This window comes from Syzygium oleosum, unplaced genomic scaffold (assembly GCF_021117445.2).
Source record: "Syzygium oleosum isolate NSW1041296 unplaced genomic scaffold, Sole_v2.1 Sole_v2.44, whole genome shotgun sequence".
NCBI classification, from domain to species: Eukaryota; Viridiplantae; Streptophyta; class Magnoliopsida; order Myrtales; family Myrtaceae; genus Syzygium; species Syzygium oleosum.
The window spans coordinates 827,786-855,274 of NW_026607528.1; the positions used below are offsets into that span (position 1 = coordinate 827,786).

The 27,489-nt window shown below is 39.3% G+C and overlaps 3 protein-coding genes across 4 annotated transcripts in view; all 3 read right to left on the reverse strand.

Annotated features, from left to right (window-relative positions):
- LOC115663517 (disease resistance protein RPV1-like) overlaps positions 1 to 27,489 on the reverse strand; it is a 69,830-nt gene that overhangs the window by 38,207 nt on the left and 4,134 nt on the right. The window lies entirely within an intron of this gene.
- LOC115666344 (disease resistance protein L6-like) lies at positions 624 to 10,884 on the reverse strand. 2 transcript variants are annotated; one of them, XM_056306422.1, is made up of 7 exons: positions 10,678 to 10,884; positions 9,909 to 10,579; positions 8,705 to 9,800; positions 6,015 to 6,296; positions 1,535 to 1,642; positions 1,341 to 1,444; positions 625 to 1,255 (listed from the first exon to the last, which is right to left on the reverse strand). In XM_056306422.1, the coding sequence occupies exons 2-6, from the start codon at positions 10,469 to 10,471 to the stop codon at positions 1,373 to 1,375; spliced, it is 2,121 nt and encodes a 706-aa protein (XP_056162397.1). In that variant the 5' UTR covers positions 10,472 to 10,579; positions 10,678 to 10,884; the 3' UTR covers positions 625 to 1,255; positions 1,341 to 1,372. The 2 variants fall into 2 exon arrangements, with proteins under 2 accessions (XP_056162396.1, XP_056162397.1); XM_056306421.1 differs by having other exon boundaries at positions 624 to 1,444.
- Positions 18,480 to 26,434, reverse strand: LOC115666307 (protein SUPPRESSOR OF npr1-1, CONSTITUTIVE 1-like). The gene is made up of 6 exons (XM_056306464.1): positions 26,224 to 26,434; positions 24,898 to 26,040; positions 21,282 to 21,337; positions 20,990 to 21,092; positions 20,468 to 20,583; positions 18,480 to 18,716 (listed from the first exon to the last, which is right to left on the reverse strand). The coding sequence occupies exons 1-6, from the start codon at positions 26,432 to 26,434 to the stop codon at positions 18,480 to 18,482; spliced, it is 1,866 nt and encodes a 621-aa protein (XP_056162439.1).

Here is a 27,489-nt window from a genome sequence, read left to right on the forward strand (position 1 = left end):
ATGATGATCCAATGAAAAGAAGAAAAATGACAAAGTTCTGTAATTACATGTTGATTCTTTGAAGAGGCTCCCAGCCAAAGGTTGCTTGTCTCGCCCATAAGAAGCCGAAATTCTTCTATTGACTATGATTGGGCCCTGTCTAAGATTTTCTGCTACCTTCTTAACAAGTGCACCTCCTAGCATGTTTTCTCATTCTCAAATTCATCTTTGAAAGTACTTTAAAGAGGAGGCCATAGGATAACCTCCGCCGTGACCAATTGTTTCAGCAGCAACCTGCCTTAAAATATCAAAGGCATGGTTAACCAAGTTCTATGGCACATTATTGAGATATTGCAAGATGTACAACCAATTTCCTAGACCAATTCAAAGATAGTACCTGAATTGGGGAATTTCTGAGAGATGCTTATCGTCTAAAGTGGCATTATGAAGGCTTGACTGCATAGGATCATGTGGTGATAGAACTAAGTACCAGCAGATTTTCCTTAGAACCTACATATAATTAAATCACAGAATGAACAGCTGTGCCTTGAAAAACTCAGTGACGACTTAACAAGGAAAGAGCTTCACCAGTATCCACTGCTCTGGGTTGCCCTTTACTGATAGAATCTCATATATCGCCTCATAGTATAGACAAATCTCAAGGTAATCATTGTTATGTGAGTAATACCTACATCGTTAACCACATAAATGCGAGGTAAACTGAGATGTGAGTTCAAATCCATCAAGTACAGCTGCAACGTCAGAGTTTGCAATAAAGCTAGAAAGGAAGAAGAGTATGTGCCAGATATATAAAGCCATACAAGTTCATGTTTTGAACCACAGCCTGAATACCAGGTGGCACTTGATCGGCAAAAACAAATTAGTTGAAAGAAAGTGGACACAACATTAGAAAAAGCAAAACACCAATTTGCCGTATTATGAGTCATGGTATATCCATCTCAACTCCAGAAGAGACGGAATACGATGACTCACGTATATTAGCTGGCGCTTGTTCCACAATGTTTTCACCTTCTTTAGGCTTTTTCTTCTCTTTGGAAGGATCTGCATCAAACACTCGGGGGTTGGTCTTCCTGGAAAGGATATGTGCACGGACATAATCCTGGCGATCTGTGCACAGACAAACTTGCAAAATCCATCGATCAAAACCAATCATTGTAATAGTGTACAAACGGTTAAAAGCAATACAAAAAACCCCTACTTGTTAAAAAATAATGGCAATTTACTCCGTCTTTGCTGTTGCTCCAAAAGTTTCTACCTGCATTTCAAACCCATCATAGGAATGTTGGACAACGAAAAACCAATTACAAGATCAGTGACAACAGAAGTCAACTTCTAGTTACCCCGATTTCTTGCATCAAATCAGTAGCTTCTGCTATAAGACCTTGTTCTTCCTTTCTATTGCAAGTTTCTTGATCAACCGTGCTCTCTCGATTTCGACATATATCTGCATTACGAAACTAGCTAAGAAACCGCGAAACAAAAGCAGATAGCTGATGAACATAAGTTGCAACAGAGTTTAATCTCACAAATTCACCTTCCCAGTGGCGACAGAGTCAAGTGTCTTAATAAGCTCTTTCTTGGTCTCAAGATCAGGTGTCTGGTCAACATATTGCATAGCCTGCTGCACCATTGCTGTCACAGCCTGGCAATAAAAAAACAGCGACATGTAGGTCACTAGCCAATCAAGTGAATGACTTGATAATGTCTAGATCACAATTAAAACTTAGATTTGAACTATTGATTAACAGCACGGAAAATTTGTCACTCTAGAATGAAAATATGGTCAAGAAAGGAATCAAAAGGGACAATAGCAAGGTACAATACAAATACAGGTATCTCTATAAAGAGGATCCCAGCCATTTGAAAACTTGCAAACAGCACAAGCACTATAAAATCCCCATAAAGGACATATCATGAAATGTATCCTGAACTAGACATGAAAAAAAAGTAACGCGATTCATAAATGAATAGGAGAATAAAAAGTGAAAATTTGGGGCAATCACGGGAGAGAATCCAGAAACACAAGGTGAGAAACTGAAGAGGATTCCACAATACTAGATTCTAGAGGATTCCACCATACTTGATTCTAGAGCACAAGCACCAGGCCTGAGAACTTGCATCCCAACAGATTGCCTAGAGCCAATTCTCATGTAGATATGCCAAGCAAATTCGTTTTTTAGATAGTTATACATAGATGACATATCACAGCTACACAAAACGACAGTTCATGATCTAATCAGTACACATATGGGAGGCAATCCCAGCAATATAAAATCTAACCCTTAAGGTAAAGGTTGTTAGGATGGATCCTAAATGATTGAAATTGGACCATACTTTGGATCAATGATCATAAGACTCTACAGAAAATTAAGGTCTAAATTGATAGATTCTTGATCTTCTTTCTGTACTAACAACTGTATGTTATCTTGGAAAAGAGGGACTGAAGCTCTCAAAAGCAGAAGACAAAAACATGAGTATCACCACAGCAGAAGCACATCAGTGAAGAAGCTATCGTACCTCTTCAAGAAAGTTCGCTAGAGAAGCATCTGGGGCATAAGTAAAGAAGAGAATAAAGCAAACACAAAACCAGATGATGGCAGTGAAAAGAAGAAGACAGGAGGACGAAAAAAATAGAAAAAATAAAGAGCTATACACTATTACGTAAAAAAGAATTCCGTCCCCAGCCATAAACGATGCTTGCCGTACAAAGGTGTTGGCATTGTGCTGCACTGCTGTTTGCGGAGGCACAGAAGACCTTCCATTTACCCCAACCCAAGCTCTCATGAAGGTAGAGCCCACTTCCAACTCTAGCAATAAAAGGTTATTCTTACTCCCGGTATAAAGAATCGCCCCTTCCGGCACCCAATCTCAATTTGTTGTCCCCCAGGTTTCTTTATTATGTAAAAAGAATCCATCCCTATACAAGATAATTCAAATCCTAAAACAGATCTATTGACCGGAATAAAAACAAAGAGGAGCACCAAGTACTGAATTCACCAAAACCCTGAAAACTTCTATCAATTGAGTTTGCTGTCTCCTCCAGAGCTAAGGGGTTATGGTGGAAACTGACTTTGTGTTACTTAGGTGATGAAGACTCGCCGATATCAAGCAATTTCACTACATAAGTAAACACAAGTACCCTTCCAGAAAGGATATCACCAGGCCATCCCTTCGCTGTTTACATATTTAGGCGCAACCATTAGACTTCCGCAGGAACATCATCAACCCCAACCTTTCCATCATTAGAGGAAAAAGCAGAAGAAGAAGTAACCAGGCAGGCGAATCAAGCATCAGAAATTGGACAATTGCTAGTAAAGGACGATTCGATCAGAAGAAGAGGAACTAACCAATCTCGATCCGCTCCTGGATATCGGAAGGCGAGCTCGAGGAATCGGCAACAAGTCTGCCAGCACCCATCGCTTTTTTACGTACGAGAGAGGACTCGGTGAACCCCGTCCCTCAGTCGCGAAAACTTCTGCTCTTTCTTCCGTTTCCTCCCTCCCTCTCCTTCTCTTGAACGCAACTGATGATGAGAGAGAAAACGAAACGGTTAAGTAAACAAAAAAGTTGAGGCAGGGGAATAAAAAAAAAAGAGAAAAGAGGAAGAGAAAAGAAAGAATAATAAATGAGGGAATGGGAAGAGAAAATGGGAGGAGATCCGAAACACCTTCTTCTGTCTGTGTGATCCTCCCCCCCCCCCCCACTGGCCCAGACCACCTCCCTCCGACCTCCCACCTCCCACCTCCCACCTCCACTTCTGCGGATCCCCCCTTCGACACCACCCCTACAACACCAACGCATTTAAACGCAACAGGTCCGGTGATTGTCTAAGAGACGGGCATCCATAAATATGGAAAAGTTGCAATGGTCTTAATCCCTCGAGCCCTCGAATTTCAACTAAATTTTCGCACTGGTAAAAATGAAAATCCTGCGGATTCTTTAAGTTCGAGAGGTCCACCGATCTAAGGGAAGAGCACCGGCTAATAAACAAAAATGTCAAGGATTCTGATCCATCGGGGCCTTGAATTTCAGTTATACTATTGCAATTCTCAACAGAAAGGCTTCTCAGGTATTTAAAACCGGAAAAGTCTAGCAATCGTCCGGCGGACGTGCACTTAAGGATATCCGACACTTGAGAGGATTTTGATCCACCAAGGTCTTGGATTTCAACTGAATTCGCACAACTTGCTATGACATCTATTCTCTGCGGAATCTTTGAATCGGAAAGATCTAGCGATCCATCAAGCGGAGATGCCTTTGGGCTCATCAACGTCGAAGAATCTTCAATCCCATCAACCCTAGATATCTTAGAGCATTGCCCCGCATGTAAGTTGGATAGGCAATGTGAACCTTCCAAGCCGGTGATTTCTGCGAGATCAAAGCACCTGCGGAGAGTCAAATTTGATAAGTGCTTCAAGTTTGACACATTCGTCAATGCTTTCAATTTTCTGCAATTCATAATATTTAGCTGCGATAGTCCAATGGGAAGCTCTGGGACACGTTCAAGCCAGGGGCAACTACAAAGATCGAGTTCCTTGAGACGGGTTAGATGGGAAAGATGGGGCAACTGCGGACTCTGGCAGGTGATCCTTAGATTTGTTAAGCCAGAGGGCAGTTCTGGTAATTCTCGGAGGTTTTCACAAACCAAAACATTGAGCTCTTGGAGAGAAGAGAGCTTAGAAATGCTTTCTGGCAAGCTCAAAATGCCTGAACCTTCTAAAGAAAGCTTCTCTAGCGAAACCAATTCGCATATATTACTAGGAAGTCGTTCTAGTTTTTTGCATACTCCAGCTCCCAACCTTTGGAGTTTTGCCAACTTCCCGATGGCATCAGGCAATTCTGTTATGTTAGTTCTCTTTATGTCCAACATCCTCAAATTTGGCATATTCCCAATGCTTTCGGGTAATTTCGTAATCGATGTGTATCCTAAGTCCAGCTCAATCAATGATGCCAATTTTCCAATCGAGTCGGGGATCTCTGTCAATGAGGAGCAGCGACGTAAGAACAAGCTTTGTAGGGATGCTAGCTTGCCTATGGAGCTGGGTATGCGAGCTAACAGTCTACATTCAGAGGCATCCAAAGTCTCGAGCTTCTTCATAGAACCAATGGATTCAGGTAATTCTTCAATTGCTGAATCAGATAAGTCCAATAGAGTTAATGAGACAAGGGAGCCCATAGATTTAGGAAGTTGAGAAAGTCGTTCACAACTTGTGGCACATAGAGTCTCCAGCTTCATCAAACAATCTCTCGAAATAGAAATCTTTTGTATATGAGTGCCATTAATGCAAAGATCCCTCAATTTTACCATTCTACCTATTCCTGCCGGTAGCTTCTGAAGTCTTCTACAATCAGAGACATCCAAGGAAACGAGGGTCTTGATGTCCCCAATAGAAGGATGAATCGTTTTCAAATTCCCACAATCTGCAAGAATCAAAATCTCCAAGCTTTCGAAAACTGACAAGTCGGGAGTTCTTCTCAAAGATAGACAATTCTCAAGATTGAGAACTTTGAGCTTGGTTGCCATCTGAAAAAAAGAAATGGTACCTCAATGTCATTGGACTCTGGCAGCCTGTGATTTTTCACTACTCCTTATTTTTTTGACCTTTTAGAATTCCTCAAAAAATACCCATGCTCCCCGACTCCATCACGGTTGTCTTATTTAAATTCTAAATGTCTCTTTTAGTAGTGTTTGGCTACGCCAACATATAAATATTTTTTAAGCATATCAATTGCAAAAGAATGTTGGGGATATACAAGTGCCGACTGCATATATTTCTGAATAACACTTCAAAGGAAATGTTTATTGATTAAATAGAAGCAACTTTTATTATCAAATAGCAAATGACTAATTCAAATGGAAGAGAGATGAATTCATTGGGCGCCATGTATTCCTTCAATAGTATGAGATTAAAGAGAAACGACTAGTCTAATTATGAAAATCAATTTTCAAATGTTATACGTACAAGGAAAAAAAATTATATTGAAAATACTTCAATGCCTTCTTTACGTCTTACCTTGAGTTGAACCCATCCTCCCCAGTCCTCCGAAATATCACTGCTTGACAGATCGAGTACAACTAACTTCTTCGGATGAAAGTTGGTCGCCGTAAAATCCGAGGGACATCCCGCCCACTGAAGCCATCTTAATTTAGGAAGTAAGCTTTGGAAATCTCCGGTGAAATTCATACCATCCGCTAGTAGGAACCTCAAGTTGGTCATTTGTTTAAATTGTTCGGCTGTGTATATTCTTCCCTTACCACATTCGCCAAGAGAAAGTGCCTCAATCTTTCTAGTGCCCTACAGTTTGGAAACATTGTGGACCATAAGTTTTGAATGATGAGACGAGATCAACTGATGTAAAATAAAATGCACTGATTTCAATTTGCTGTCATACTATCATGGCGTAGGCTTCTTCCTTTAAATTTTGTGAAATGACATGTTGTGATTGCATACTATTTATCTAATCTATGTAAAGATGGGAAGCTCGAGCGGTTGTTCCGGAAGTTTTCCTCTTCCAACTATGCCCTTCGCAATTTGCACCTTCCGAATTCCCAAAATTTGCATCCATTTGCAACTACAATAGAAGGCCTCTCTTCATGCATACACTAATTCAAATATATCTATCAAAATTCATGCCATTCATATGTGAAATAACACTACATTTACTCCTATCCTGTATATGTGAACCAATACGACTCTAATAGTCCAAATGCATCCATCAAACTTTCCCTCAAAACATGTATCAAAATTAAAGAATCCCAATTGTAGAATCCCCCCACTCTTTCTAGTATACTTCGTTTGCAATTCTAAATATCAAAATGAAAACGAGAATGTCATCGCAAAAGGTACGCATGTGTTTTACGTTCCTTTCTTATCATGTGCTTCTTCATTGAGGGTTTTGCATTGTACGTGGAAGGAAAATTGATAATATCGAATGTTCTATACACGATTCTTACTTTCTCTTTGTTACTATAGATGTTTGACGCTATCTTTTCATTGTCGTGTTGATTTTGTTACAGTGTAGTAGTAGTCATCTAAATTTTGATCAATTTTCCCATAGATTAATGAGATCTTCCATATGAACAGATTGGACATGAAGATCGATATGATTGTGTTCTTAAGGAACTCTAGTCTTTTACATTTTTCTTTTATTGTAACCTAATATTTTAGGAACTCAAATTCGTTTTTTGTTTTAGGTGATTGCACATTGAGCACAAATCATGAGAGTCTATAGTACGGATTTGTTTGGTGGTTTCAACTTTTCCTTCAAACTTTTATTCTTTCAGATGAGACACTACTTGTTTTCACATTATAAGTTTCTTGTAAATTTATTGTAATTTTGTCAACAACTTCATAGACACCTTTTTTTTTCACTTCTAAGCAAAGTCCTATTTAGTTTATTACATTTTCCTTCGTGCGAAAATATGCTCGCTGAAAAGCATTGGTAGCATTTTTTTTCTAGTCTTGTTATTTCATTATGTTTTGCATCCCAATGTTTATGTTTAGTTTTTCTTGATTAACGATACTCATGACATTTGCACATGCTTGTTTGATACTTGTACAAATCATCCTTATGTTATAATTGCTTTTAGCGGATTACCCCTTGACTTGCATGCTAATAATGAAAAGTTATCATCACACAAAATTCAAAATTATATTTACTTCGGTTAATAATACCAAAAATCCCGAACTGGTAGACTTGTTCCACATTTATCCCTCACTAATTTTCATGTCACAAAAAATCTCAAACTGGTAAACCCGTGTCACATTTACCTCAGACTAGTTTTCGTTTCACAAAAATAAGATGATGTTATTAAAGTTAACTAAATCTTTGCTAAATAAGATGCTCACTAAGAATTGAACAATAAACAAATTATTATTATAACATGATAGCTTATATTTAGCGAATAAATAATATCGGGAGATTAATAGAAAAATCATCCATCGTCACAAAAAGAAAAGGTATTAGCAAATTCATAGAAAGAAACTATCCACTAGCTTGAAAAGCCTATACAATGAAAATAATATATGTTTAAAGGGTGATATTACTTGGTTGCTCATATATCATTAATAAATGCAAATGCCACATCAACAAATTGACCACAAAGGACTTGATTGCACAAAAAAGTGAAAGTTTGAAGACTATATTGAGCAAAAGCAAACATAGATGGGGGACTAAATTGCACAACCAATAATACTAGGGGTTACACTTAACCCAACTTAAAAAATACCGGAAGTCTCATTTATCATACGAAACAATTCAATAAGTCAATACTTAGTAAAAATAAATAAATAAATAAAAGGCCTCACAAGAAACCCAAAGACGAATCCAAACATCAAACACATGCATCAAATAGATATGTGGGAAAAGCATGGCTACAACAATTTATAAATGCCAGGTTTTCTCTAATAGCAATCTGTCAAACATTTTGCTTTTGTAGTTTTGTTATTGCATTAAAGTTACCAAACGGAGAGTATGCTCATCGCAATACTTCCAGGCCAAGATGTATATCATTCATCCACAACCAAGAAATTGCTCCTCAATTATGTTCCAGAATCAGGCAAAGACAGAAATTAATCAAAATAGCTCTTTTGCTAGTAGAAGCAACTAGTTTTGGGGAGGCAAGACCGACAACTATTTTTATTTCAAACAAGAAAGGGATGATGGAACCACAATCACTAAGACAAGTTGAGAAAACTCTTACCTTGTTTCCATCAATCACATCTACGGCTTCCTCAGAATTCCATAATCTGCTACGCTTTTGAGGTTCCTTCGAATTTTCTAGACGAACAATTTCCCTTCCAAGATCTCTCAGTTGATCATGCATCATTAGATGGCCGTATTCGTCAATTTTAATTAGGGACATAAAACTCAATACTTCAATCCCCCTCCCTGGGAGAAAACTACTGGCGTCCCACATGTAAGTTGGATTTTGTTCATGTGATCCAATGAAAAAGCATGCAATATCCAAAAATATTTGTTGCTCCTCGTCATCTAATGCTTCGTAACTTATTTTCAACTTCTCTTGCACTTTCTTATCGGGCATTTTCTTTAATTTCTTTAATGTATCTTTCCATACTTCTTCTCTCTTTCCACATAAGAAAGAGCCTATAACTTCAACAGCTAATGGAAGCCCCCCAGTAGTAGATACGATATCACGAGAGTTATCCTCATAATCACTCGGAGGAGAATCCTTTCGAAATGCATGTCTACTAAATAAAATCAATGATTGATCCAATGACAACTCGTTGAGTTGGTACATGTAGCCCGCCCAACCTTCATCGAGAATGCCTTGGTTTCTAGTTGTGATGATGACTATACTTCCCGCTTCAAACCAACTACCATCCCCAACCAAAGCATTCGAGTGAGTACTATCATCCATATCATCCAGAAGAATTAGGACTTTCTTACTGGCAAAACGAGATTTGATGACACTGACTCCTTCGTCGACATTAGACACATCATACGAAATTCTTATTATGTCAGAAATAAGTTGCTTTTGTATGCATTCAATACCCTTACGCCGAAATGTTTCTCGGATATTTGCCATGAAGCTACGATAGTCAAAATGACTATAGAGTCTGTTGTATAACACTTTTGCAAGAGTTGTCTTACCGATGCCGCCCATTCCATAAATTCCAATAATTGTTGTACCCTTGAATTCAACATCTATCTTGCTCATAATCTCTTGCACATGATCATCAATTCCCACCAACAATTCAGGGACATTTAGCTGAAAAAGTCCTTTTAGCTCGCCCATAACTTTTTTGACAACAATTTCAACCAATGTTCCTTCATGCCTGTCAAATTACAATGAAGATCAGTATAGGATAGCAATATGTACATTCTTTTCAAGAAAGATCTATTTATGAAAAATTAAACAATTTTTTCGTTGGAGTATAGGGTACCCGTTATCAATTTTCTCCGATACCCATCCTTTCAAGGAGCTGACTTCTTTAAGTGCTTCTTCCCATTTCTTCACAATCATTTCGTCTATATTCTTTTTATGTGCATTGATAGCATCTCTTGATCTCCCAGTAGGATGTCGCACCTGTGAGGGTTCTACTTTGTAAAATATGGGCAACACTATCTGCCCTTTACTTCTCTTGCACTTTAACATCTCAGCCAGCTCGCGAAGGCACCATTTGCTTGAAGCGTAGTTCTTTGAAATAATCGGAATCGAGATCTTAGAATTCATAATACTGCAGAGAAGCTCCGAACCAATCTCCTCACCAACACGGAGTTCATTGTCGTCTCTGAACACGCGAATTCCTGCATGGTCAAGGTTATGATAGAGATGATCGGTGAAGCCTTTGCGAGTATCTTCCCCTCTGAAGCTCAAGAACACTTCGTAATCATTTCCCTTCGGCCTTTTGGTTCTGCCTTCATAATCACCTACATGTGGAGAGGTCGATGAGGAAGCGGGCTCGTGGATTGGATATTCTGAATGAGTGGGTTCTTTTCTTGTCATCTCTGAGAGGATTGTAAAAGAGATTGATGGAGAAGGAAACAGAGGGGAGATATATGGATTCCCAGATCTGGGAATAGCAGAAATGTCTCGCAGGACTGAAACTCAGATCTACATTCAAACAACAATAGAAACTCTCAGACAAGTCATCAGAAAAAAAAGGAGCAATCAAAGCAGGAAACGGACAAGGGCAAGGAGTCGTCGACTACCTGAGGAGTGTTCAAACAACACAACCCACCCACTGCTGGGATCTCTCCCGATCCTCAGCCTTGGACGTTGGATTACCAACACACAACACTCTCTACTGTGCGTGCTTGAACAATGATGTTTGCCGACTGCTTAAAGAATGCTGAGTTATTGCACGCGTAATATTCGCAGCATTATGCGGAAGTTGCGGGGAAGCTATGCAAGGGCTTCTTGACTAGACTTGCTTTTCCTTTTAACAAAAAAGTAGAAAAGAAAACCAACTTGCAATAAAGATGCTCCGAGTCCTTGCTTTTTCTACGGACCAAAAAAAAAGAAAAGTCTTTGCGTTTTCAACTGTGCGCGCTTGAACGATGCCGACTACTTGAAATATGCTGAGTTATTGCAAGCGTAATTTCGTCAGCATTAAGCGGAAGGTGCCACTGCGTGCAACCTACGCTGGTGCTTTGATTGAAATTGGAGTTCCAGTACGGCTTGACTTGCTTTTCCATTAATAAATGGAATCTTCGGGGAATTGTAATGGGAAGGTGAAGCGAGCATGACACCAGGATAACGTTGCTGCATGCTAAAACGGAAGGGGAATGTAAGGTGAAGCACAGGCTGGGCAAGGAGTTTGGGGAATTGGTGAGACTGAGCAGCGAATCTATGGAATTTAGTAGTGAATTTCGGTAGAGGTCGTGGAGGATCAACATGAACATTTCCATAGCTAAATTAAAGACTTTATTTTTTTGGTCAAATAAATTAAAGACTTTGGACAAATGCATTTGGAGCACCTGCTCTTACCTGTACCTATAATTGAAACCCGTTTCGCTCCTATGAGAACTCCACGTCAGACATAATTTATGCTAGACTGTTTATAGCTCTTGCTCGTAGTGGGCCGACCTTTTATCTATTCACTTTGATAAATGTCGGGCTAAACTTTATTCATTTGTCGGGCAATCCATTCTAAGAATTTGTTCACAACTAGTCCCATATCAGACAGTTAGGATGGGCTTTTGAGATTTTCATAAGAGGATTTTTACGTAAAGAAATCGCAACTATATCTAGATAGATGTTTACACGAACAAATAGAATATCACTTTATATATGGAATGGAAATGCTTGCTAAAAGTAAAAATCGAATATGGGTCATTGCCTAAACATCGGTTGTTAAATTGCATGTATGTCGTTGTGTGTAAACCCCGCTACGAAATTATTTTCTTGCGTTACCCATTTAAATGACGAAATGAATGTTTGGTTTCTTTTGGATGACGGCAAATCTATTTAGGTGCTACGATTTTTCAAATGTTACACATTCAGCTGGTTTCAGTTTCAATTTCATGACATTGTCCACGAAAATCACTTGGCAAATCATACCAGAAAGGGTCATGAAGTGACCATGAATTTGCTCCCATAAGATGCAAGAAACTTCCCATGGGTTTTCCATGGAGCTTCCTTGAAACTCTCGTCACCTCATCCATCAATAATTGCTGTGCTCCCATTACTCCACTTTATGAATGTGGGGACTGAATGTGATGATTCTCCAACGTTCACGAGAATACAAAAGCTGTCGGCTCAGACCTGCAAAAAGATAATCCACGAAAAAATAGAAAATTCCAGGCCCAAAATGTCAAGCACTTTAAAAATGTACTAATTGGAAACTTGAATCTCACATGGCCATCGGTACCCCTCTCCCTTATTATTCCTTTCAGTTTCGAAGCAAGCTCTGTGGGTGTGGTAGAATCCCTTTCTTTCTTAAACTAGTCCATTGGTTGGTCTATAATCTCCTTTGTGCCATCATATCCTCCTTCTCTTGAAAATTAAAAAATAGACAGCACAAGCTGGAGGACGAGGGAAACGGATAGTATCTGGATTTGCTAGGTCGTGCAACACCTCAGCCTTCCAAGGACCAACTTCACATGTTTGTCTCCATGGCATGTTTTGCCACATAAATGGACACATCGATTGTTCATCGGAGCATCTTGTGGATAATGGCTGATGCGCATCAATTGGATGTCAAGTGAAGTTCCATACATTTGATGAATGAAATTAATGTTTGGTGATTCCAATTGATGATGAATCCTATGCTAGCAACGACGCATAAATTGCCCTACGCTTGTGGTCTATTTAGCAAGCATGCACCGTCGTGATAAAGGAAAAGCTGCTTTGCTTGGATACATGAAGGAAAGGAGGAGAGAAAAATTTTGAATTTTCCTCCCACTTCTTCTCACAAAAGTTACAAAAATTTACTTCATTTTCCTCCTCTTCTCCTCCTTCCCAAATAAAGCCTTAAGGCAATACCGCTGGAAAATCGAAGCATAAGTATGGAAGGATGGAATATAGGGCGGCCTTGCTTTTTTCCCATAAGACCGTTTACCCAAATAAGGCCTCGAGTTGATTAAATTCTTAATACATGATAACTAACTCGGATTATAATATATTCCTCGTATCTGCAGGAACATTGTATAAATGTAGATTGGCGATATGAACAACGAAAATTGCCCTTATTGAATATTAATTCGGGTTGGTTCGTGCAAAATGGCAAAAGTGTTACATATGAGTCCTTCTCGAAGGGGAATCAAATTCCAATAGGAGCAAGTAGGCAACAACGATTTTTAAAATCTGGCTGTATTTAATTGACCAAGAGAAGAAATTAAAATAGCCTTTATTCATTGAATAAAATCTGTGCATGGACATAATCCTGGCAATCTAAGCACAAATGAACCTGCAAAACCCATCGATCAGGATAACAATCATAGTCATAGTGCATAAACGGCTAATCCTGGAAAGGATCTGTGCACAGACATAATCCTGGCAATTTAAGGACAAATGAACCTGTAAAATCCATCGATCAAGAAACCAATCATAGTAATAGTGCATAAACGGCTAAAAGCAATACCAAAAACCCCGTACTTGTTCGAGGATAAAGGCAATTTTCTCCGTCTTTGTAATTGCTCAAAAAGTTTCTTCCTGCAATTCAAACCCATCATAGGAATGTTGGACAAGGAAAAATCAATTACAAGATCAGTGACAACAAAAGTCAACTTCTAGGTACTGCAATTTATTGCATCAAATCAGCGGCTTCTGCTATAAGACCCTGTTCTTCCTCTTTTTTTTTTTTGCGAGTTTCTTGCTCAACCGGGCTCTCTCAATTTCGACATATATCTGCATAATGAAACGGGCTATAGAAACCACAAAATAAAAACAGATTGCTCATTAACATAAGCTGCAATGAAGTTTGATTTCACATATTCACCTTCCCAGCGGCAACAGAGTTAAGTGTCTTGATAAGCTCTATCTTGGTCTCAAGATCAGGTGTCGGGTCAATATATTGCATAGTTTGCTGCACCATTGCTGTCAAAGCCTGTTGATAAGAAAATAGCAACACGTATGTCACCATCCGATAAATGTCGAGAGCACAATTAAAACTGAGTTAAACTATTTGATTAACAGCACTGAAAATTTTTCACTATAGAATGAAAATATAGTCAAAAAAGAACCGCAAAGGATAATGGCAAGGTGCAATACAAATACAGTATCTCTATCAAGAGGATCCCAGCCAATTGAAAACTTGCAAATAGCACAAGCACATAAATATCCCCACAAAGGACAAATCATGAAACGTATCCTGAACTAGACATGTAAAAAAAGTAATGTGATTTATACATGAGTAGACAAGAACTAAAAATTTGGGGCAATCATGGGGAAAAATCCAAGGACACAAGGTGAGAAATAGAAGAGGATTCCACCATACTAGATTCTAGAGCACAAGCACCAGGCCTGAGATCTTGCATCTCTACAGATTGCCTAGAGCCAATTCCCATATAGATATTCCAAGGAGATTCGTTTTCCAGATAGTTATATGTCGATGGTATGTCACAGCTACACAAAATGACAGTTCAAGATCTAATCGGTATACATATGGGAGGCAACCCATGCAGTATAAGTACATATAAATCTAACCCTCGAGGTAAAGGTTGTTAAGATCGATCTCAAATTATTGATATTGGACCATAATTTGGACCGATGATCATAAGACTCTACAGAAAACTAAGGTCTAAAATGATAGATTCTTAATCTTTATTTCGGTACTGACACCTGTATGTTATCTTGAAAAGGGAGAATGAGCTCAAAAGTAGAAAACAAAAGCACGAGCATCCCCACAACAGAACCACATCACTGAAGAAGCTCTCGTACCTCTTGAGAACGTTAACTAGAGAAGAATCTAGGGCAAAAGTAAAGAAGAGAACAAAGCGAATGCAAAACCAGATGACGGCAGTAAAAAGAAGGAAGACAGAAGGATGAAAGAAGTACACAAGGTAATGGCACTGTGCTACACTGCTAATTACTTCATGTCACACAAAAGGAGGAGATTATTAAAATGAGCCGTTTTGGATGGACAGCAGTCTTGGAGATGATTTTCAACCGCTTAAAAAGTTGAAGTGTTAATTGCAAAAATGAGAATGATAGGAGTGACTCTGCAGCTGACATGAAAAAGTCAAGGGATGTATTTGCAGTTAAGTAAAGACAATAACGTTAGAACTCATGCCATCACTTTGAAGACTCTACGCCAGTAATTTAGGAAAGGGTAAAACTCTGTTTGTCCACCCAATTGCAGGGGCTAATGTGTGCATTCGATCCCTGAAATGGGAGGTACCCCATAATGGAACGGGTTTGTATGCAGAATATAACAAGTGAGCATTCTCCACTAGTTGTATATGATAAAAACAATATCGAATTAACTCTCTACTTACATAACCAAGGCGCAAGATTTCAGCTTTTTTATCATTTTCCCAAAATGAAATGCCTGGGAAAATGCCAAAACATTTGGCCTTAGTTATACTAAAAGGACAATACAGATAAATATCAAATCATGCAGCTTCTGTAATATACCTTGTGCAGACCTACTGAAACAAAGCAAAAAAGTTTAACTGATACAGAGATTTGATGGAGGACAATGAGTGCACAACAAAGAATAAATCGTAAGGCTTCATCACACAAACTGGCAACTCGAAAAGTGGGACCCAAATTACACAATTAAACGGAGAGAGACTGAGCACAAGGAGATACTTCAAAAGCGTGACTGAGCACATAGCAATTAGCAAATACTTACGAACCAAGAGTTCGACGAGATTTCGAACCAAGATAATCCGCCTGCCAGACCTGCATGTATCCCAGGCACAACCTAAAACCCAATGAAAATAAACTTATAGAGAACAAAGTCGATGGCCGAAACCTAGCACACGAGCCTCGCACCCCTGTCGACCCAATCCCGCCCGTGCCTCTCAGAGTCAAGTCCAGGTCCTTGACCTCCGCAACATCGGGAGTCATGATCTTCTCAATGATCAGCTGCGCAATCCTGTCGCCCACCTTCACTTCAAAGTAGACGGCCGAGTGGTTTGAACAGGATTACCCCAATCGGGCCTCTGTAGTCCGCATCGATCACACCCGCACCGACATTGATCGAATGCTTGCATGCCAAACCTGATCCTGATGCTGAAGCAACAAATGTACAAGCGATTTGATTCAGCCCTGATCGATTATCCAAAACAAGGTATTGAAAGAATCTTTTGAGGTAAGAAGTTGCACATTACCTATTTGAGCAAATGTGCCTTAGGGCATTGTGATGCTCAGATCGGTAGGGACGAGCGCTTATCCTCTCCCCGGCACTTTCGTCGCAGCCGCAATGTTTTTAATCCACAAACGAAGAAACCCACCTTCAGAAACCATCGCAACTTCTCAACAAGGACCGAATTTGAGACTCTAAGGAAAGTAAAATTTACGGTCACGTTTTTCGCCTCGAAAGATCGTAGCCCGCCCGGAGAGAGGGGACGCTCGCGAAGGCAAGACGGCCTTCCAGGAGAGCTTCTACCCTCTAAGCAGGGAGAGAGCGGCTCCCTGGCGGCCACCACGACGCCATTGTTGTGGAGCTTCGGGATCTTGGGGACTTGGCTCGACCGTCTTAAGTGGCTGAAGAAGACGGTGATGGTTATGAGTTGAAGACAACACTACTCCGGTTTGAACTAGGGGCAACGGTCTCCAAGAAATGGCGCGAATACCTTGAGCTTTGGATGAAGAAAGCGGAAGCATCCGATTTCGCCATTTGGGCCATTTTTTTGTCTGGATTGATTTCAGCCCAACAACTCCAACTGAGATCCTGGGAAAGTGGGAAAAGGGGAAGAGTCCTCTATACTTTTTATAGGAGAACGATCCGCGTAATACCAAAAAATAAGAACATAAATTTTCAATTAAAAGAAGGGTTAATATCGCCTTTAGTCCCTCGACTTTCTTGTCCTGTTTTTTTCTTCAAAGGCTATCTCTACTTTTTAAAATTTATCATGTTATTGATGTGAATTGTCGAAATGCTGACTTGTAATGTAGGCCCCTTTAAAATGACCATACATAGGATGGAAAAGTAAAAAAAAGAAAAAGTAATTGAAAACGGAAGAATTGTATAAAAAGAAAAAAGGAAGATGGGATTAAATGTTCTGTAAAAAAAACAAGAAAAGGGAAAACAAATTAGGGTTTTCAAATTGGTACCACTCCAATTGGGCTAAAATTGTGGACTAAAATTAATGGCGGTTTCTTCATAAAGCATACGATCCACCCTTACTGTAATGAACACGACAAACCTTTTCTTACGTTAATTTTTGTCCAACAAAATGTTTTGAATGCTTTATAGTAGTAGTTTTTTTTTTCTTTTTCAGAATTTTAATTGGTTTTAGTAAGTGGCGAAAAGAGACCGTCAAATAATGGCCGAAAAATTGATTTTTTGCGTTACGTCTAATTTTTCCTACACTACAAATAAGGCGTTGACAATTACACTAAAACATGTTTCTAGTCCCTTTAAACTAAAAACTAAATTTTTAAGAAAAAAACAATTTACTTCTCATAAATAATTGATCATGCTAATGCGGACCTCAAGAATGACTTTCAAGTGTATCTTATGATGATTGATGTAATTTCCAAAGTATTGACGGCACATATAACAAGAAAGGTTAGTACATTGAAAATTACTAATTTTCTCTGTCTAACTTATGCTAAGTAAGTTGACGTTCGTGTTCTTTAATAAAATGATAAATACATTTACTTTGTGAAGAAAGTTGCACTTTTCACCATAGAAATTGTGCTTTGTACTTAAGTGGGCATAACTATTTCCACGGTCAAAAGTTGACGTGAAGACAGCTTTTCCCAATCTTTTCAGTTTCCATAAAGAAAAAGTTGGAACCGGAAATCTATAGGACAAGGTCCACGCCGTATCAATTATCAACTTGGAGAAAAGTAACATCATTTGAGGAAATAAAAAGTATAGTTTTCTTACAGAAATGAAGCTCCCTAGAAACAGGTGCCCATTTTGGATGTGAAATGAAATGGAAAAGTAGCTTTACTCTTCAGAGAGCTGATGTTATTCCCGCTGTTAGAAAAACACAAGCATCGACAATATTTGTAATGCGAAACACAATTCTGTAACAAGGCGCTTATTTCAATCCAAATGAGTGCATGTGCTGACACGTTTCCCATTGGTACAAGTTCTGGACCCTTAAAGCCCACAAATCTTCAATTAAAAGGAGGGGGTAAAGAGGAAAGAAGAAAGATGAAAAGACCAAACAACATTCCTATCCAGAAAGTGTATTCAGTATATCATTTCAGTCCGAAACAAGGCCCAAATCTGGTCCCCCTGCAAAATATGCAATCAAATTTAAGACAGCTACGGGAGAGTTCTATGATGAATATCGCCAGTCCCCACTTCAGACCACAATGTGAAACAGCATTCTTCGGTGAGAGAGAGAGAGAGAGAGAGAGAGAGGCTCAAGGGGAGAGAGATGATTCATTCAACTAAACATCTTCGAGCCCTCAAAGCATCCTTATGAACCACGGTTTCCTTGGGGATTTGGTGGCAACTTTTCTCGACAAGGTCAAGCAGCTTTCCCAAATTTGTCGCCCCTGAGTTCAAAATCTCATTGCTGTCCTTTGTCATTTGGAAACTGACAATTCCCATTGGTCGGTCTATCTTAGCCATCAGGGATTTGGAAACAACCATTAAGGAGAGATGCGTCTCAGCTTCCTAAAATGGTAATATAGAAGCAAGAGGTCATGCTGATAGAATATCATACAAGCTCGTATAATTATCATTAAATGGACTGTCTATCAGATGATAGTATTGATTTAATAAATTGAGGCATGTGATTGATTAAAGCTCTTAACAACAGCAGTAAGAGAACCCCAAAAACAAAGCCCTTTTCCTTGAGTGATTCAGCTACAAAGATTTTCTGAACACATTAATCAAGATCTCTAGCGAGATATACTTTTGTAACACAGGAAATGGTGAGTGTCTCAGCCATTTCTAGCAATATAGCAGAGCTCCTTCCACAATTCTAAAGTACATTAGAATTTCAGGCTCCGCGGCACAAGAAATGGTTTCACAATGCCAGACTATGACACAGCTACAACAAATTTAAGAGCAGAAGTTGACTAAGCCAAGTGTACAAAACAAAACTATGAAGACAACATTCTCAAATCCATGACAAGCCTTTGGTGCACCAAAACTCTTTTACAGATTTTGGAACTTGTATCCAAGTCCAGCAACCATGCCCCAATCAGGGATCACAGGCCGAGAGGCTTCTCAGGGTTAAATGAGGGGTCTAGGCAATCATTCATAAAGAGTGACATTGATAAAGAAAATAAACAAATGTTCCACATAATCAGACCTGGATTCTGAGGCATAACAGCTCTGCAAGTCTCTTTAGGGTAATCCTCGAGCAATACTTCAAAACAACGATACTATTCTGCAGAAAGTAGAGTGAGTCACATCTGAATGGTGATCCAATGAAAAGAAGAAAAACGACAAGTTCTGTAATTACATGTTTGATGATTCTCTGAAGAGGCTCCTAGCTAAAGGTTAGCTTGTCTCGCCCAAGAGAAGCCAAAATTCTTCTTTTGACTATGATCGGGCCCTGTCTAAGATTTTCTGCTGCCTTCTCAACAAGTGCATCTCCTAGCATGTTTTCTCATTCTCAAATTCATCTTTGAAAGTACTTTAAAAAGGAGTCCGTCGGATAACCTCCACTGTGACCAATTGTTTCAGCAGCAACCTGCGTTAAAATATCAAAGGCATGGTCGACCAAATTCTATGGCACATTATTGAGATATTGCAAAATGTACAACCAATTGCCTAGAACAATTCAAAGATGGTACCTGAATTGGGGAATTTCTGATAGATGTTTATCCTCTAAAGTGGCATTAAGAAGGCTTGACTGCATAGGACCATGTGGTTATAGAACTAAGTACCAGCAGATTTTCCTTAGAACCTGCATTTAATTAAATCACAGAATGAACAGCTGAGCCTTGAAAATCTCAGTGAAGACTTAACAAGGAAAGAGCTTCATCGGATTCCCTGCTCTGGGTTGCACTTCACTGATGGAATCTCATATGTCGCCTTATAGTATCAACAAATCTCAAGGTAATCATTGTTACGTGAGTATTACCTATGCCTACATCATGAACCACATAAAATGTGGGGTAAACTAAGATGAGAGTTCAAATCTACAAAGTACATCTGGAACGTCAAAGTTGCGATAAAGCTAGAAACGAAGAGGAGTATGTGCCAGATATATAAAGCCATACGAGTTCGTGGTTTGAACCACAAACTGAACACCAGGTGGCGCTTGATCGGCAAAAACAAATTAGTTAAAAGATAGTGGACACAACATTAGAAAAAGCAAAACGCAAATTTATCGTATCATGGGTCACAGTATATCCATTTCAACTCCAGAAGTGACAGAATATCAGCTGGCGCTTGTTCGACCATGTTTTCACCTTCTTTAGGCCTTTTCTTCTCTTTGGAAGGATCTGCATCAAACACTCAGGGACCTGATCTTCCTGGAAAGGATATGTGAACAGACATAATCCTGGCGATCTAAGCACAAATGAACCTGAAAAATCCATTGATCAGAAAACCAATCATAGTAACAGTGCATAAACAGCTAAAAGCAATACAAAAAACCCGTACTTGTTAAAAAATAAAGGCAATTTTCTCTGTCTTTGCCATCGCTCCAAAAGTTTCTACCTGCATTTCAAACCCATCACAGGAATGTTGGACAAGGAAAAACCAATTACATGACAACAGAAGTCAAATTCAAGTTACCACGATTTCTTGCATCAAATCAGTAGCTTCTGCTATAAGACCCTGTTCTTCCTTTATTTTTGCAAGTTTCTTGATCAACCTCAATTTCGACATATATTTGGCATGACAAATCTAGCTATAGAAACTACGAAACAAAAACAGATTGCTGATGAATATAAGCTGTAATAGAGTTTGATTACACATATTCACCTTACCAACGCCGACAGAGTTAAGTGTCTTCATAAGCTCTATCTTGGTCTCAAGATTAGTTGTCTGGTCAACATATTGCATAGCCTGCTGCACCATTGCTATCACAGCCTGTTGATAAGAAAACAGCGATATGTTGGTCACTATCCAATCAAGTCAATGACTTTATTACATCTAGATCACAATTAAAACTTCGATTTGAACTATTTGATTAACAGCATGGAAAACTTGTCACTCTAGAATGAAAATATGGTCAATAAAGGAACCAAAAGGGACAATAGCAAGGTGCAATACAAATACGGGTATCTCTATGAAGAGGATCCCAGCCAATTGAAAACTTGCAAACAGCACAAGCACTATAATATCCCCATAAAGGACATATCATGAAACATAACATGAACTAGACATGAAAAAAATGTAATGTGTCCCTTACCAAAAAAAAAAAAATGTAATGTGTATCATACATGAGTAGGGGAACAGGAAGTAAAAATTTGGGTCAATCATGGGAGAGAATCCAGAAACACAAGGTGAGAAACTGACGAGGATTCCACAGCACTAGATTCTAGAGGTTTCCACCATACTAGATTCTAGAGCACAAGCACCAGGCCTGAGATCTTGCATCCCAACAGATTGCCTAGAGCCAATTCCTACATAGATATGGCAAGCACATTCGTTTTTTAAATAGTTATACATAGATGGTATGTCACAGCTACACAAAACGACTGTTCATGATCTAATCAGTACACATATGGGAGGCAATCCCTGCAGCATAAAATCTAACCCTTAAGGTAAAGGTTGTTAAGATTGATCCGAAATGATTGAAATTGGACAATACTTTGAATCAATGATCATAAGACTACAGAAAATTAAGGTCTAAAGTTATAGATTCTTAATCTTTTTTCTGTGCTAACACCTGTATGTTATCTTTGAAAAGAGGAAATGAAGCTCAAAAGTAGAAGACAAAAGCAGGAGCATCACCACAGCAGAAACACATCACTGAGGAAGCTCTCCTACCTCTTAAAGAAAGTTAACTAGAGAAGCATCTGGGCCAAAAGTATAGAAGAGAATAAAACAATGGCAAAACCAGATGATGGCACTGAAAAGAAGAAGACAGGAGGATGAAAGAAATAAACAGGGTAAAGAGCTATATGCTATGACGTAAAAAAGAATTCCGTCCCCAGCCAGAAGAGATGGTTGCTGTACAAAGGTGTTCGCATTGTGCTGCACTGCTGTTTGTGGAGGCACAGCAGACCTTCCATTACCCCAGCCCAAGCTCTCATGAAGATAGAGCCCACTTCCAACTCCAGCAATAAAAAGTTATTCTTACTCCAGTGAAAAGCTTATGGATTCACCCAAGTCTGTATAGAAAGTATCTTCAGCCTTGCCACAACCACCAATTAAATCTTCCATCTAATCTAATTCAGGATGAGAGCAACACCTCAATCTCATTTATAATCCCCTCATAGTTCAATCCCCAAAGTTAGCCCTAATTAGCAGGTTTGGCCTTTAGATATTGTTTTAGACGCACAATGGGTCATGGACAATGAGAACAGGGGCCTAATTTCATTTACTATGATGTTGAGTCCTAATTAAATAGGCAAAGTAGGATATTTGGGACTGGGATTAGGAATCCCATTCTACATATCCAATGATCCTACTCCTGATCCCAGCTGGGAATGATTTTTGAGGTGACCAACTTCCATCTTTTTGATTGCATCCTATACAGATGGCAATCCTAAAAACGATTTTCAATGTAATAATCTTGTATAGATATAACTAACAGCCACTATTCATAATGCTCTGACTAATCCAGAGGAACTTATCAGCATTCGGCGTAGCATAACAATGAAACACCATCAATGAAGAGCGAAAATTCCACCAACTTATCATGCAAAAGCAGAGATGAAAAGGTAAATACCTGGACATAGGTTAACCTCAACGATCCCATTTGCTCCTAAAAAAGGAGTGCAAGATACTTCTTTTTATTACACGAAAGTTTGGGAGCAACCAAATACAGGAAAAACAATTTAACAAGTATGATTATCCAAGTATCAGTGTCATCAAATAATTTTGACTCCTTTATATCATTTGAAGAGGAAGGCAAAGAGTGCTTTGAGCTGGGAAGACAAAAGTTCATGCCCCAAGAACTAGGCAGATGACTGAACACAATAATCTTGGCTCCTGCTTTTTTAATATTCCTTTTGCCACCAGCAAACGTAACACATGCTGTGTTCATGCAAGGGAGAAACTCCACAGAATGGAGAGGTACAACCCATACTCATAGTTCATCTTTAATCAATTGTATATTAGTTTGTCTGTGGGTAGACGAACATCAATCCTTGAATTAGTATTATGAATCACTCCTCTGGCACCCAATCTCAATTTCTTTTCTCCCTGATTTCTTTGTTATGTAAAAGGTATAATAAGTGAGGCACCAAGGAAATACCTATCCGTCTCTATACAACATAATTCAAATCCTAAAACAAATCTAGTAACCAGAATAAAAAACAAAGAGGAGCACCGACTACTACTATCTTCACTAAACCCTGAAAAGACGAAAAAACAAAATAAAACTACTTAACTTAAACAATGTGCCTTCTCTCTTTGTCATCATAGACCAAGGATATCATCTATTTTCCAATCCTTCAATCACATATGTTACTTCAACTCCAAAGGGAGGGTCCATCTTGTAAAAGTACAAGTTCAAAGTATTTTGCTAGTAACTGCCTACTAGATAGTCCCACAATATCCAGCTTATCCACACAGCTTTGTGCATTATTCTTTTACTCAGCTGAAAGAATTATTTCTGTCCTTCGTTGATGAGAACTTCCAGTTAGTGTTCTTGGTAGGATTCAACATCACACAATCTTACGTTGACTTGATGTATCGGGGAGATGTTTCCCGACAACTCATCTTGGTTAAATGTTTTGGTTAAGTTACCAGGTAACCTTTGGACAACTTCTACCTATTGAGTTTGCTGTCTCCTCCAGAGCTAAGGGGTTATGGTGGAAACTGACTGTGTACTACTTAGGTGATGAAGACTCGCCGATATCAAGCAATTTCACTTCATAAGTAAACACAAGTACCCTTCCAGAAAGGATATCACCAGGCCATCCCTTCGCTGTTTACATATTTAGGCGCAACCATCAGACTTCCACAGGAACATCATCGAACCCCAACCTTTCCTTCATTAGAGGAAAAAGAAGAAGAAGAAGAAGAAGTAAACAGGCAGGCGAATCAAGCATCAGAAATTGGACAATTGCCAGTAAAAGGACGATTCGATCAAAAGGAAAAGGACTAACCATCTGGATCCGCTCCTAGAAATCGGAAGGCGAGCCTTCAGAAATTTGGCAAAAATGGTCTGCGAGCACCATCGATTTGGAAGCCCCCCTTGGGGGAAGGAAAAACAGGAGAGAGACAGCGAGCACTCGGTGGAACCTCCCTCGCCAAAACTTGTCCTCCTCTTCTGTTTGTTTCTCCTCTTCGAGCGCACTGATGATGAGAGAGAAAACGAAACGGTTAAGTAAAAAAAAAAGTTGAGGGGAATAAAAAAAAGAGAAAAGAGGAAGAGAAAAGAATGAATAATAAATGAGGGAATGGGGAGAGAAAATGGGGAGGAGATCCGAAACACCTTCTTCTGTCTGTGATCCTTCCCCCCCCCCCCCCCCCACTGGCCCAGACCACCTCCCTCCTTCCGACCTCCACCCTCCACTTCAACAGAATGATTGCCTTAAACGCAGCAGGTCCGGTGATTGTCTAAGAAACGGGCAGTCATCAATATGGAAAAATCGCAAGGGCCCTAATCCCTCGAGCCCTCGAATTTCAACTAAATTTTTGCAACGCTCAGAATAAAAATGCCGCAGATTCTTTATGTTTGAGAGGTCCACCGATCTAAGGGAAGAGCACCGGCCAATACTCAAATATGTCAAGGATTCTGATCCATCGGGGCCTTGAATTTCAGTTACACTATTGCAACCATAAACAGAAAGGCTACTCAGGTATTTAAAACTGGAAAAGTCTTGCAATTGTCCGGCGGACGTGCACTTAAGGATATCCGACACTTGAGAGGATTTTGATCCATCAAGGTCTTGGATTTCAACTGAATTCGCGCAACTTGCTCCGGCGTCCATTCTCTGCAGAATCTTTGAATCGGAAAGATCTAGCGATCCATCGAGTTGAGATGCCTTTGGGCTCATCAACGTCGAAGAATCTTCAATCCCATCAACCTGAGATATCTTAGGGCATTGCCCTGCGGGTAAGTTGGATAGGCAATGTGAACCTTCCAAGCCGGTGACTTCTGCGAGATCAAAGCAATTGTGGAGTTCCAAATATGGTAAGTGCTTCAAGTTTGACACATTCGTGAACGCTTTCAATTTTCCACAATCTGTAATATTTAGCTGCAATAGTCCAACAGGAAGCTCTGGGACACGTTCAAGCCAAGGGCAATTACAAAGAGTGAGTATCTTGAGACGGGATAGCTGGGAAAGATTGGGCAACGGCGGCCTCTGACAGGTGATAGCTAGATCTTTTAAGCCAGAGGGCAGTTCTGGTATTTCTCGAAGCTTTTCACAACATGCAACACTGAGCTTTTTGAGAGAAGAGAGCTTAGAAATGCTTTCTGGCATGTTTGAAATGCCTGAAAAGTCTAAAGAAAGCTCCTCTAGCGAAACCAATTCGCATATATTACTAGGTAGTCGTTCTAGTTTTCGGCATTCTCTAGCTCCCAACCTTTGGAGTTTTGCCAACTTCCCGATGGCATCAGGCAATTCCGTTACGTGAGTTCCAATAATTTTCAAGATCCTCAAATTTGGCATATTCCCAATGCTTTTAGGTAATTTCGTAATTGATGTGTATCCTAAGTTCAGTTCAGTCAATGATGCCAATTTTCCAATCGAGTCTGGGATCTCTGTCAATGAGGAGCAGCGACGTAAGGACAAGCTTTGTAGAGATGCTAGCTCGCCTATGGAGCTGGGTATGCGGGCTAACAGTCTACATCCTTTGGCATTTAAAGTCTTGAGCTCTTTCATGGAACCAATGGATTCAGGTAATTCTTCAATTTCTTAATAAGATAAGTCCAATAAAGTTAACGAGACAAGGGAGCCCATAGATTTAGGAAGTTGAAAAAGTCCTTTACACCATCTGACACGTAGAGTCTTCAGCTTCATCAAACAATCTCTCGAAATAGAAATCTCTTGTATATTAGTGTTATTTATATGAAGCTCCCTCAATTCTACCATTTTACCTATTCCTGCCGGTAGCGCTTTGAGTATTGTACAATAAGAGGCATCCAAGGAAACAAGGGTCTTGATGTCCCCAATAGAAGGATGAATCTCTTCCAGATTCGAACAGTATGCAAGAATTAAAATCTCCAAGCTTTCGAAAGTAGACAAGTCGGGAATTCTTCTCAAAGATCGACAATTCCTGAGGTTGAGAACTTTGAGCTCGGTTGCCATCTGGAAGAAAGAATGGATATCTCATTATAATTGGATTGTCGCAGCCTATGATTTTCCACTACTCCTTATGTTTTTGACTTTTTAGAATTCCTCAAAAAATACCCATGCTTCCCGACTACTTCACGGTTGTCTTACTTAATTTTAAATGTCTCTTTTAGTAGGGTTTGGTCATGCCAACAGATAAATGTATTTTAAGCATATCAATTGAGGGATGTACAAGTGCGATGCATTCATTGGGGGCCATGTTTTCCTTCAATAGTATAAAATTAAAGAGAAACGGCTAGTTGAATTATTAAAATCAATTTTCAGATGTTATATGTACAAGAAAAAATGTTATATTAAAAAAAAAAATACTTCAATGCCTTCTTTACATCTTACCTTGAGTGGAACCCATCCTCCCCGGTCCTCGGAAATTGCACTCCATGACAGATCGAGTACAACTAATTTCTTTGGATGAAAGTTGACCGCAGTAAAATCCGAGAGACAACCCGCCCACCGAAGCCATCTTAATTTAGGAAGTAAGTTTTGGAAATCTCCGGTGAAATTCGCACCATCCGCTAGAAGGAATCTCAAGTTGGTCATTTCTTTAAATTGTTCAGCTGTGTATCTTCTTCCTATACCACATTTGCCAAGAGAAAGTGCCTCAATCTTTCTAGTACCCTGCAACTTGGAAACATTGTGGACCATTAGTTTTAAATGATGAGATGAGATCAACTGATGTAAAATAAAATGCAATGATTTCAATTTGCTGTCATACTATCATGGCGTAGGCTTCTCCTTTAAATTTTGTTTTTGACATGTTATGGTTGCATACTATTTATCTAATCTATGTAAAGATGAGAAGCTCAAGGGGTTGCTCCCAAAGTTTTCCTCTCCCAATTATGCCCTTCGCAATTTGCACCTTCTGAATTCCCAAAATTTGCATCCATTTGCAATTACAATAGATGGCCTCTCTTCATGTATACACTAATTCAAATATATCTATGAAAATTCATGCCATTTATATGTGAAATAACACTACATTTACTCCTATCATGTATATGTGAACCAATACG

Coding starts and splice junctions, on each gene's coding strand:
- LOC115666344 (XM_056306421.1), bottom strand. CDS start 10,471: ATGACAAGAAAAGAACCCACTCATTCAGAATATCCAATCCACGAGCCC. Junction 9,801..9,908: donor TCGGAGAAAATTGATAACGG/GTACCCTATACT, acceptor GTAATTTGACAG/GCATGAAGGAACATTGGTTG. Junction 1,445..1,534: donor ACTCTGTCGCCACTGGGAAG/GTGAATTTGTGA, acceptor TTCGTAATGCAG/ATATATGTCGAAATCGAGAG.
- LOC115666307 (XM_056306464.1), bottom strand. CDS start 26,434: ATGGCAACCGAGCTCAAAGTTCTCAACCTCAGGAATTGTCGATCTTTG. Junction 26,041..26,223: donor AGCGCTACCGGCAGGAATAG/GTAAAATGGTAG, acceptor TATCTTATTAAG/AAATTGAAGAATTACCTGAA. Junction 21,338..24,897: donor AGAATCCTTGACATATTTGA/GTATTGGCCGGT, acceptor GGGATATTATAG/TGCTTGTGCTGTTTGCAAGT.